Raw genomic sequence first — 13,645 nt, 5'->3', positions numbered from 1 at the left:
TGCCAAACACAATTCGAACAAGCAAGAACAACAAACCCCACAAACACACCACAATTGGCAGAAGAACATGAATATACCAATTCTAAGCTAAAAAAATCGTCCGATTCATCATACTTTCTCCTGAACGGCGGTCTAGTCGAAAGGAACATTTTCTGTTGTCCCGAGTGCCGTTGTTGCACTGCGCACTAACGCACCAATTCAGGGACAATGGAAGGTTGAAAAAAGCAAGCACTGCACCAAGCCTTCCTTGGCATACCAATGTGACAGAGGCGTTAATACCAATATTGAATTGTGGAACTCATAGTTTGAAATTTCCTCAGCCTGTAAAAATTGAAAGGGTAATTTGACCGGAATAACATACAAGAAGAAAAATGGTTACACAATTAACTATTTTTTGTCTACCTGAAAATCAATGGCACTTACCTATTTTCGGTGATAAACCATGGTATTCCTTGACGCAGTTCACGAAAATTATTCTGGAATATGACCACTTTTTCCACCGGAAAGAATGATCACATATATTTTAAAAAATTAACTTTAAGACAAAAAACTAACCCAATTCTTTTTTTAATGGTTCTAGTAGAGACTGATTGCATCCACTAAACATATTTTACCTCATTTGTTGAAATGTGAGAGAATAGACAATATTGTTAATAGATATCGAACGAATTGTTTTTTAAAAACCCTGTAACATAATCAACGGGTCAATTGGACCCGAGGAGACGAGAAGGTCCGAAAGTGGAAGACAACACAAGGGGTTTAAAGGTTAAGCTCCTTGAGGTCTGTCCTTAATAAGGCTCAAATAATGAAAGGGCCACTAAAGGGAAAATACAATATCCTAATTACGTTTGTTTGACAGTGTGACGAAAGCAAACACGATAGGTTACAAAACAAAAAAAAAGAGCACTTTGTATCTTTTGTGCTTTAGTTTAATAAATGCCATAGTGCCGGTGCTGGCTTGATTATTTAAAAAATCATCATCACGTTTATTTGGTCAATTATTGAACAATTATTATTTAACACAATACTCATTGACTTTTGGCAGATGAACACGTTAAGCAAATCAACCATGAAAACACCTTGAAATCTACAGAAAAGTTTTCCCATTTTAAATTCTTTTTCCATTAAGAAACACCAAGATAAAATAAGGAGGTTTACTCGCAAAATAATCGGTTTTTAGTTGATTGTTTTGTTTTGTGTTGTGGAGTATGGCCTGCAAGATATGATGGAAATTAATTTAATGAGATTATTTGACTGATATTGCAAAGATATTAAATCTAAAAAAATGAAAATGATTTATAGTGTGATTTATGAAGGATCTGTCCGAAACAAAGATTGTTCTTTAGTCTGTAGGTTACAATTGGTAAGCTGGGGACACCTATCTCTTTAACAAAAATGGGCCCACTAGCGATATTGCTCCCCAACTGCACATTTGGATATTGCAGTATCCATATGGCGATTCGTTAAAATTGCATACAATTGTAGCCCTATCGTGGAGCCGAAATGGAATTGTGATTCCAAATGGAGTATTGCACAGACCTACTAGTTAGCATTCACTTGGTAGAAAAAAAGTAACCTTGTGAAGTTATGAAGATTCGTTGCAAATGAGTAATGCAATATTTCAAAGTAATTGGTTTGAACTGTAATGGTATTATGAAAGTGACATATGGTACTTGGACCTGCAAATACCTTAAATGTAGGTACTGTTGGGTTGAAAGTAGTGTATCAGTGCATCCCATATTTGACAGCAGTGGTCATGGGCATATGAGATGGAGCATAACAAGTCGATGTAGCTCAATTGATGAAACACAGGCGCTTGCTTTCACTTCTCTTTATGAAAGGAAAACGTGAAAGTGGGCCTTGAATTCTTATCCCAGCTTGCATGTCGGGTAAAGCATTTATCTCTTTTTTTTTTTGCTGATACAATGCAAGAGTGTCAATAATCATTAACGACGTAGCACGTGGTACACTGTAGTGTGTGATGTGTACGGCAGCGTGGTTTAACAAGCACACAGACGACCCACAATCGGAACTGAAACTAAATTGACTAATTGCTTGGGGTGAATTTATGAAAGTCCAAATAGCTATTTTGTAAAGAAACAGCAAGAATCTTAGATGTAAACTTCACTACCAGTGTGATAAAGTAACCACTGTCTCCATACGTTGAAATATGTTTGCGATTGGGTGTGGCGTTTATATTCCTGGTGTATATTGGGTACATTGCGCTGTTTTTGGCCTGAGCAGAACATAATCACGTTGTTTTTCTCAAATTAAATCTGTAGTAGTTTGGTGACCTGAAATACACCCTCATCCCCTGGCAACACACACACACACACCACACACACACACACACACACACACACACACACCACACACACACACAACACACACACACACACCCACACACACACACCACACACACACACACACACACACTACCCATACAGTGGGAATTGGGGAGGGTAAATTCTGATAGCTCCTGCATGATGTGGGGGAGCCAGCAGAGTAACCAGAATACAGCTGCTCCTCTTGTCCTCTCCTTCTCTTCTCTCTCCTTTTCCTCCTCCCTTTATCATCATTTTTCCTCCTCTCCTATTTCCCCTTATCTTCCGTTTTCTCCGCTATCCAGAGTTTTATTATAATTATCATGGCCTCGTCTCCTTCTGTGCCATAGTACGCACAAACAAACGCGACACAAAGACGAGCTAAAGAAAAAGAATAGGCGCACACACAAAACTAACAGGTGACAAGCCTTATATACACAACCCAACAACACACCACACACACGATGATCCCTACAGATATGGACATAGTTAAAACACATACACAGCACACAGTCATTGCCACCACACTCAGCTGCTAGATGGTTGTTCCCAGTCAAAAAGAGGAAGCAGGATTCCCTCTCTGATTGATGACTCATTGAGGAAGGAAATGGCTGTTGTGGCCTCATTATGTGCTATGCTGTGGTACATTAAACTAGCACATCTGCAGACGCCGACATCTGGCACAAGGACAAAAGGACACCAGATAGACTGCAGCAGCCAGTACTGTACATACTGACTACAAATTGATTAAATCGCCATATTCTGCAGCCCTGTGCTAACATGGCTGCATTAGAATAGACAACAGGTTTTCACAAAAATTTATATTTATATATATTTATTATAAATATTTATATTGTTGTTACTGTTGTTGTTAAACTGATCCTGTTACAATCAGTTAATGTTTTTTTGTTGATGTGACCTTGAGTACCTTTTTATTAAACGCCATATAACAAATAATGTAACATTAGAAAAAGCAACAGGATCATTTTTGCAAAAGGACCCGTATGCTCACAAATGTACTTACAGACTGTGAAGAAAATTACAGAGCCAGAAGAGCTTGTTGAAAAAACAACAAATTAGTATGCACAAAGAAAGCTAAATAACACCTAACATACATTTAAAGATATGCAAACGTAAACTGTGTTTAACAGGGAGATCACAAGTACATCCACATATAGTACATAAAGTAAATAAAACTGCGTTAACCCACACCGCTAATTTTAACTAGATTGGCTCTGGTCTAAAACTCAGCACGTTTTCACTGCCTTTGCTGCAATATCACACACTGTAGCAGCCAAGCTAGTATTGCTGAAACAATGTCTATTAGCGCAACTCTAGCCTGCTGCTAACTCTTTCCCTAACTAAGAGGGAACAGCCACACCAACCTCTTACTTCAGTCTTACTGTTAAAGTACGACATTAAATCGAGAGCACAAATTGCACGTTTGGGTACAAAAAGTAACGACACACAAATGACAAAAAAAAAAAAGATAATGTGTTGCAACCATATTGATGATTGATGATTAATAAGTCATTCCAAGCAAAAATACCAAACATTTGATGTGTGTGACTCCAGCTTGCTGTTTTTTCTGTTTTAACTTTATTGTAAATTGAATGTCATCTGCTGGTTAGTCACGATAATGAAAATAGTTGTTAGTTGATAGATGTGCTTATATAGATGTGTTTCGATTTACTTAATAGGCAAATAAATAATAACAGTGCCAAAATAATACAAATATACTATACAGCATGGAGATGCACCTGCCCTTGAAATGTTCAATATGAAATGTTTCTGTATGGATCACTATGTTGACATACATCTTATATTGCCCTGCGGACTGTGTAATCCCTGGCTCTGTGTTTAGAAAAGGTGTACACCGCAGGTACGTGGTTGACCTTATAGTTGTTGATTGTGACTTAGAGCTTCCAAGAGTCCTAAAGTAGTATTAAATTCACATGATTCCCATAGGTTGCTCTGACTATCCATGTCAGATAAAAATATTATTGTACCTTTTTAAATTGCGTTCGGTTTTTTGTTTATTCTTGTGATTAATGTAGGTCTAAGGGGTTCCTTCTCTGAAGTTTTCTTGAGACCTGCTTTAGTGAGGAAGGACTACAGAATGACTTGACTTACCTGAATGCAGGTTGAATCCTTCATGTGCAGCCACCTACCTCTGCAGGCAATTTTGGCTTTATCAATTGAGTTAAAAGAATGAAAAGCCTAAGTTTTGCTGCATTTCCTCTGAAGTTGGCAGACTGCTGCTAGTTTAAGAATAGTAGTGAGCTATTAAGAATTGGCTTTTATTCATTCATACAACTCGCACAGCTTTGGACTGCACCTAAACACAAACAAGGCAGAAAAACCAGTACAAATCCCAGCTAAACTACATAAACTATTTACCAAGAGCACCTGCCAGCATCTGATACATTAAAGCCAGAATTAAGAAAAGCATCCTGTTGTAAGTTTGTGTTTACTATATTTTAGGTTTGTGTCACACACAACGTTGAAATGGTCATTATGACTTTTCACATTATGGAGGGAATACATTGACACTGTGAAAATGGGCCTTAAAGATGATGCTTACACTAGAAAATATGTAACAATGTACTAACGTTCAATTCTATGCTATTCAAAAAAATCAATTTCAATAAAGTTTAGGAAATAGTGTTGTAAAGTTCAGAGGGACAGCAAGCTTACAACAAATGGTTGCTGGTTTAATACCTGGAGGGCAGGATCAAGCATTTACTAGTCAAATGAAACTGGGACAAATTCAAATCTCCAGGGTGGGCCCTTGATCCCAGTGACTTAAAGTAAAGACAGTAAGGTTCGGTGTCAGGGACAGCTGAACATATGGCTGTGGCAGTGATGCCTCTTATGCCCTGTTTTTTTGTCTTGTTTTTTTCCACAACCTAAGAGGGGAGTACTACTCAAGAACATGGTGTGGTTGAAATGAAGGTAGATGAGGTAGTGAAAGGCTCTACTTGTTCAAAAATGGTAGATGCTGTGTTTTTACCAGCTGTGTTGTACTGGGGTCTGGTTTCTGACCATAACGGCAGCAATAATTAGAGTAAAACAGTTGTAAAATATATCTGTTTATATAGCACCCTTTCCTTCTCATGAGGTTTTGACAGCGTGTGCCAACACACTCTCGCTCTCTCTTACTCGTCAGTCTCCCCACTGTTCAGAAAATGTTGCTGAGATAAAAGGTGCAGATAATTCAAAGAAATACTTGTATACGTTTGTTTAAGGCTCATGATATGTATCAGCGTGGCCGATATTTGTGGCCAATTTAGCTACCGTGATCACATATTGGCGTTTTTTGAATTTTGTTAACAAACGTTAATTCAGAAACTTTCACCCATAGTCTGTCCAGGTAGTTATTTTCAACACAATGTAACAAAGTACATTTATCAAATTAAATGTAAAGGGTCTCTTGCAGTGATCAACAAATGTATAAATAGACTTAACCTTGTGTGTTCTGTTTTTAAATCAAAATAACTTACAAATTAACATTCTTCACATGTAAAAATGACTACTTCCATAGAATTTTGGTTGTTTACTCAATTTTATAGCAATTCAAAAAATGTTTAAATGGCTTTAAACAGTATCCTGACTAAACTGTGACATATACCAGTCTGTGATTCCCTCAACATCCTCTGACAATTACCGATTTAATTCATAATTAGTGCTCTTTTATCTAAAAGATTTGGCACAGTTTCATTAAGTTATTATTATGACCATGAATTTAAAAAATAAGTTGAGAAAAGTTCAAATGTTTAAAGAATTGTTGTAAGCGCCAAAAAAGGTCATTTTCAATTTTGACCTGGAAGCACAACAAGGTCATGGTTCATGTGAAGACAACACAAGGTTAACATGCTTCCTGTCAGGGAGGAGGACATTACCGTATGCTAGCAGTGGTGATGCCAGGCGATGGAGTGGTTGGCTATGGCTGCAGAAGACTGACGTTCCTTCCAATTACATGTAAATTGGATGTATTTGACTTATCTGGCTTAGTAAATAACAAGATGTAAGAAGAGTCAGTTCAACCTATTCAACCATGTTTTTCTCCGTGTCGTCACCTCCCTGGCTTTACCAGAAATGGGGTAATGTAGCACACGTTGGGTGGTGTTAAGCTAAGTGCACCCATCATGACACCTGATGCAGGTTCCTCGGTGGATGAGAACACTTGAAGTATCCTCGGGAGAACATGCCCTGGTTTACTGAGTGATGCATTTGCCTCACAGTTCGTAACAGTTTTATTGCAAACAAGACCCAGCGGCCATACCACACACTGTGGTGTTATATATCCTGACTTATGCAAATGGGTGACCTTTCACAGAGCATTTACATCAGGGTGGGGAATTAACTTTTTGATCCATTGGTCTCTGTGTCTGGTAGATTTATAAAATTATTTATTTTTATAATCATTTCATCAAAATCAAAAGAACAGACTCCAATCCAACGTATAAAAGACATTTGTTTTAACCTTTAGTGTCTAACGTGTAAATAATTGGAACATTTCAAGTAATTTCCTCAAGCCATGTATTATTTAATCTGGGGGGAAAAAATGGCATTATTCAATCAGCTGCGCAACTTTTACAACACAAGTGCACATGGTGTTTCATTTGGAAGGTATTGGATTTTAATAATTTAAAAAATATATAAGTGAAAATCTGTCAATTAAAAATGTATGTTCTTGCTCCCTCTCGGTCCGTTATTTTAACAAATCGCCCCTCTCACTAAGTAAAGGTTTAAATTATAATTTCTTATCAGCTTTATAATGTTGCATTACTGTACATGCTGTGTTTTTAAAACAAAACCCAAACCCATTATTATGTTAACAAAAAGCTAGCAGCAATTTCCTCGTAAAAATGAAAGGCAGCTCCAATCTCTACAGTAACAAGTGGTTTTTATTTAACAACATATGATGCGTATCTAAAACTTTAAATATTTCAATTAGAATTGATAGAAGAAGCAGCAGAACAGCCAACTGTTAAGATTGAGATGGAAAAAAGCTATTGTTAGTTGTAGTGGCTTTATTGTAGACATAGATTTATAAGGAAAATGCAATTAGTATGCATACAGCAGCAGCAAATAGTGGCACAAATACTAGCAGTTATTCTTTGGAGAATAAGTGTGAGTACAATTAAGAGGAACATTTCCAAATGATGCTTCCATTTAAGGCTTGGCATTAATAATAATTTTCCAGGGTTATGACCTTTAATGTCAAAACTAAGGTTACATTAGTTAAATGCTTGTATGTTGCCTGATCGGTGTTATAGGAAGGGAAAATGCATACCTGATGCATATTTGACAGTACAACATTTGTGGGAGGGAGCTATGTTTTATGTGCAATCCTTAATTAATTGATTGAATTTGTGTATTTACAGTGTCTGCAGTTAACCAGGATTTAAAATCAGAAATCATGGCTCTCAGCAGTAGCATGTTGCTGGGACAGCTTTTTTTTTTTGGACGAGTTACTGCATTTGGGAACTATGCAGAGGTGTCAGCACAAGTCTTTTCACAACATGGCCAAGTCGTTTTTGTCAGGGCTGCAGCTACTTAAGATAAGTTGTATGATATTTTATTTTATGGTATGACAGTATAGATAGAGACAAAGGAGAGAAAAGATATGACATGAAACAAAGGTTGGTGGGCCATATGTTCGACAAACGGTCCTCTTAACAGCCACAATTATTATTTATACATCTTATAAAGTGGGACCCTCTTTAAAAATAATGTCAGATTAAAGTTCTTGCCAACCGACATCCATGTAGTCCATTCTTGGTTTGATATTGTCTCCTAACACAAGCAGTATGCGTGTCACAGACACATCTGCATGAGTTATACAGAGAGACAAGCTCAACTCAATGGTGAAACTATTAGTCAGTCTGCGCTATAGGACAGAGAATGTTGACCAGGTGGAGATGGCGTGGCTGACAATGACTAGATGAATGGTGCCTGCTGGGGTTTGCTGTTTGAAGAGAAGTGTGTTGGGGAGGTGTGTCTTGACGTGAGGTGTTGCTCGCTGCATGCTGCCTGCCATGGCTGGATGGTGAGCGGGGAAGTGAAGGGTTTGGGCGAAAGTATAAGGCACTAGGACCAGTGGTTAGCTTGTGGTAGGCAGGCAGAGTGGGGCTGAGTCACTGCATGTGTCTGAGAGGCAGTCAGAAAACGAGCAGAGCTAGGAGTAGAGGTGGTTCCACACTCATCAACACAGGATAACACAACCATGATGGGTTGACTTTGGGGGGGGTTGGCTGTTGGAGAGAGGAAGTGTGCATCCCCACCACTTGCTCAGCCATGGAGACCAACAAAGTTCTACATTTTGTGCCTTCGGGTAAGTGGATCAAAGCTCTCAGGGCTTCTCCTCAGCTGTGCACGACAGCGTTCGCTGGAGAACCTGGGGTTCCCACCTAGTGAAACCTGAGAACCCCCTGTGCAAAACAACGTGCAGCCACCTCCACTTCCACTCTGAGGGACGGCAGATGTTTGGGTGTACATGTGTTCTACTGTACCGACTTTTTTGTGTTTTCTCTTTTGTATATTAGGAATGTGGCAATGTTGTTTGTTACATTAATCCTGTTTTTATTTCATTATCAGGGGAGGTTGGGTTGAAGAACCCTGTTGTGTTACAGAAATATAGATGTTTTTGCATTTTTGTAATAGTACGCATTTGCCTTGTTTTTTTCTTTCTTCTTTATGTTTATGTCTGGTATGGACACAAAGGTTTTTGCGTCAGATTTCCTCAGTTCAGGAACTGAACCTTTAGAAATGACTGTATTGCAAACCCACCAAGAGAAAGACAGTGTACCTGCCGAGCAGAGACAGCTGGAATGCAGAGCTCATAATGCACTTTTTTATGTGCTGCACTGACGAGGTTGTTCAAGTGCGCTCGCTAGACAGAGAGGGATGGACACCGCGCAGAAGAGCAGTGTGTGTGTGAATGTGCACATATATGTATATGTGGTGGTGTGTGTGTGGTGTGTAGTATAAGTGCATTATTTTGTGCTTGGAATTGAGCGGGAAAATTGTGGTTGTGTGTGTGTGTGTGTGTGTGTGTGTGTGTGTGTGTGTGTGTGTGTGTGGGTGTGGGTGGTGGGTGTGTGTGTGTGTGTGTGTGTGGTGTGGTGTGGTGTTGTGGTGGTGTGTTGTGTGTGTGTGTGTGTGTGTGTGTGTGTGTGTGGTGTGTGGTGTGTGTGTGTTGTGTGTGTGTGTGTGTGGTGGTGTGTGTGTGTGATTAGTGTTGGTGACAGCACAGCAGAGCAGCATGTTCTACCCTCATGAAAGTCTTCGGAGAGACCAGAGCCCATTTGAGGTGTGATGTGGCTGCCTCCTCAATTTCATTTGTCTAGGGAGGAACAGTGGGATGTGTGCGTGTGAGATGGAGACAATATAAGCAAGGAGAATATAATGAGTGTGGTGTGCTTGTGAGAGCGTCATGCACTGTGACACTAACTAATCTCAGAGTGCGTGTTGGCTGTGATGGACACTGCTGTGGCTCGTCTCTGAGGGGTAATTTGCATTCATTGCTTAGTGCTGATTAAAGGCGGAGAGGGCAGGTTGGATCCTTGCAGCAGAACAATTTTGTTCTGCGAACAGAAATCTATTCAAAAGGTTTGTTACCAATTACAGGAGAGGTTGAGGTTAGAAAAGAGTCGAAATGTCGGATTATATCAATGTCTTATCCACCTAATACAATCAATGTTAATGTCTGTAATCTCACCTTGGCTTTAAGTAGGCATTTTAACAATTTACTGGCCAGTAGAACCAAATCACCAAAATATATCTGCAGGAATTTGATGGAGTTATTGATCACCACCAGTGACTCAACAATTACTTTGCCAGATTAGATTTCTTGCTTCCAAACTCACTGTACCACCATCTGGATTTTCAAATAAATGCAGAGCGAGCACCTTCCAGCATGCGTAACAGGAACGTGTTGTTCCATCAGAATGTTCACCATACATATACACACGTTGGTGTGTCATCTATAAACATTAGCAAGCCCTTATTGTAGCATATTGCAAGTAAATCTCCACATGGTGTCATTATCGGTGACAACCTGCTGACAGGTAAGGAGCAGCTGTCGCTGTGGAGGAGGTCAGGAGATTGGGGATTCACTTTATGGGTTTGAAATTACCACAGTGCTTCACCATGGGATTACACATTGTAGTCATACTGCAGTGAGCCTGACCACGTGTAGCTTGATGAACCTTTTCTGATTTTGTTTGGTTGCTCTCACAATGGAGCAAATCAGCTTGTAACAATGCAGAGGGGAACAGTGTTTACAGACTGTTTCAACTGCGACATTATGTCGCTGAGGATAAGTGTTTGCTATAATGCTTTCCCTGGACTGTTATTCTTGATTCATTACTTAATCTGGAAAAAAACTGGGGGGGAAATTTAAAATAGGAAAGGGCAATAATTTGCTATATAGTTTATAGTAGCAGTCGAATCTACAGTCCCTGACAAAAGTCTTGTCGCTTGTGTACAAATTGACCTGAAGTGCCGCTGAAATATATTTCTAATCAAGATTTATTTACAAGAAATGGCTCATTTTAATCCCAACAGCTTTTGTAATAATGTTTCACTGCAAAAAGAAACTATCAAAAAGTATTCCAATATTCACAGCTTGGTAAAGCCCATTGAGTCAATTTTTGCAAAGACATAAATGTTGTTGCCTCGTCATATGAGCTTCACCTGGGACTAATAATGGATCAATCAGGTCTCAGGTGTGTATAAAAACAACCCCAGTACACTAGACCTTCACATCAACTGCAACTAGACCTCTGCAAACATGCCTAAGATTCACCCTGAGACTAAAGTTTGGATTATCAAGAGGCTGAAGACCAGATCCACTGCTGATGTGGCAGACACCTTCAATGTGTCTCAGCGTCAAGGACAGAGGATACAAAACATTTGAAGACACTGGAGAGGTTTTTGACAAGCCCAGGTCAGGCAGACCCCGCAAGACAACTGCTCGAGAGGACTGTTTGTTGGCTCGAAAATCCAAGGCCAGCCCATTTTCCACTGCAGCAGAGCTCCACCAGACCTGGTCCCCTGAAGTCCCTGTGTCAACCAGAACGGTTTGTCGGATTCTGTCTCGAAATGGCCTCCATGGTCTAATCAGTGCCCAGAAGCCAGCACTAAACAAAACACAATTGAAAAACCGTGTGGCATGTGCCAAGGCCCACAGCCTGCTAAAAGGATGGACGCTGAGAAGTGGAAGAAAGTGGATTTTTCAGATGAATCTCTGTTGAATTACACCACAGTCGCCGCAAATATTGCAGGAGACCTACTGGAGCCCGCATGGATCCAAGATTCACCCAGAAAACAGTGAAGTTGGTGGCGGAAAAATCATGGCCGGGGTTACATCCAGTATGGGGGTGTGTGAGAGATGTGCATGGAGGAAGGCAACATCAATAGTCTCAAATACAAGAAATCTTAGCTATCTCTAATATTCCCGACCATAAAAGAGGCCATATTCTCCAGCAGGATGGTGCTCCATCGCATACTTCCATCTCCACTTCAAAGTTCCTCCAGGCGAAGAAGATCCAGATGGTCCAGGATTGGCCGGTCCAGTCACCAGACATGAACATCATTGAGCATATGTGAGGTAGGATGAAAGAGGAAGCATGGAAGAACAAACCAAAGAATATTGATGAACTCTGGGAGGCAGCAAGACTGCTTTCCTACCTATTCCTGATGACTTCATCAACACATGGTCTGAATCCTTGCCAAAACGATGGATGCTGTCCTTAAGCTCATGGAGTCATATAAGATATTAAGTTTGAATCCACAGCATTAATTGATTAATTAAAAGTCAGGTTAATAGCAGGTGTTTCTACAAAATAGATAAGCGACAAGACTTTGTTCAGGGACTGTACAGAATTCAGTAATCATAGGGATTTTCAAAGTAAATCGAGGTTAAAAGCAAAAAGAGTTGAAGTTCTTGTTGCATATATATATATATATATATATATATATATATATATAGATATATATATAGATATATATGAAAAAGATGTATAAAAACTAAACGAAGAACTAAAAGTCTTCAGCATTTCAGAAGAGAAACTTTGCTTGATTTTCAAATGCCAAATTGTTTTAGGGCTGTAACAATTATTTTCATTATTGAATAATCAGCCGATGATTTTCCTCAATTTATTTATTAATTGTTAATAATAGTCAATAAAATGTCAGATAGTTGTGAAAAGTTCCCATCACTATGTCCTTACAGCTCAAGGTGACTTTTGTCTAACAAAACCCCTAAACACATTCAGTTTACTATCACTTAAGAAAAATATGGCATTTTTTCTTAACATATGACTTAAATAATTAACCAATTCTCCAACTAGTTGTCTATCAATATTTTGTCCATCTACTAGTTCAAATTCCTTTGCAGTGGAATTTTTCAAGAGTCAGTTCTTGCTGCAAAGTTTTTTTTGAAAGTAGGAAGATCCAGCTCCGCCAAAAACATATATTATAGAATCTGTAAATTTAGCCACTCAATCCAAATCCACATTTCTGCTGTCTTTTTCAAACACTGATTAAATATCATAATCACAACATAAAACTGAAATCTCCCAGAGTTATGCCAGCAGGGTGTCAGTCTTCAGGAGTGACAGGCAGCCTGGTAATCAGTGTTGCAGCCTTGACCTGCAGAGCCACAGAATATTAGCATGGAAGACACATAGTGGCTGGGTGAATTAGTAGTTTGACCATGTGGAGGTGTGTGTGAGTGAAGATAGATGACGTGAGCCTGTGTGCGTGTGTGTGTGTGTGTGTGCGTGTGCGTGCTGTAGATGTGACAGTGATTTCTGATCAGTATTCACCACTGGCAACAGATCTCAGAGGCTGTAGCCTCGGAGCATAGCCATCTGGGCAGAGGAGAAACACATCGACACATACACAAATTATTATACAGTAACACACACGCACACACACATACAAATACACAGCACTGAAATATCAGAAAAACATGCCCACCAAAGACACGATAAGACAGCCACAAATGCACAAGTGTTTTCACACATAAGCATTTTTTGACACACACACACACAGACTGTGTCACAGATATTGTCCGTACACACTGTCAGTAATTATATACACAATTCATTCTATCTACATAATATGTTGGTTTACCCACACACTCACACAGGCACATGTGCACACATACACGCAAAACAATTATGTAGACACTCATCATTCACAGTTCAAGAAACACAGAATGAAAAAGACCTCACATAAAAATGTTTTTTTGTTCCCATTCTTCTTCTCCCACACACACACACACACACACACACACACACACACAC

General features: G+C 39.3%; 1 protein-coding gene across 6 annotated transcripts in view; it reads left to right on the top strand.

The window, feature by feature from the left end:
• slc4a11 (solute carrier family 4 member 11) overlaps positions 1-13,645 on the top strand; it is a 156,939-nt gene that overhangs the window by 22,489 nt on the left and 120,805 nt on the right. Inside the window, exon 1 of one of the 6 annotated variants that reach the window (XM_032511968.1) lies at positions 8,508-8,664. The exons of 4 other annotated variants lie outside the window; for them this stretch is intronic. In XM_032511968.1, the coding sequence (XP_032367859.1) occupies positions 8,628-8,664 (37 nt within the window). In that variant the 5' untranslated portion in view covers positions 8,508-8,627. Of the gene's footprint in view, positions 1-8,507; positions 8,665-13,645 lie in introns of those variants that run through there. One more of the 6 variants, XM_032511972.1, reaches the window with a different exon arrangement.

The sequence above is a fragment of the Etheostoma spectabile genome, unplaced genomic scaffold (genome assembly GCF_008692095.1).
Source record: "Etheostoma spectabile isolate EspeVRDwgs_2016 unplaced genomic scaffold, UIUC_Espe_1.0 scaffold58, whole genome shotgun sequence".
In the NCBI taxonomy this organism is placed as follows: Eukaryota; Metazoa; Chordata; class Actinopteri; order Perciformes; family Percidae; genus Etheostoma; species Etheostoma spectabile.
The sequence above is the reverse complement of the archived record's forward strand: the minus strand, read 5'-3'. Positions and strand labels throughout refer to the sequence as shown.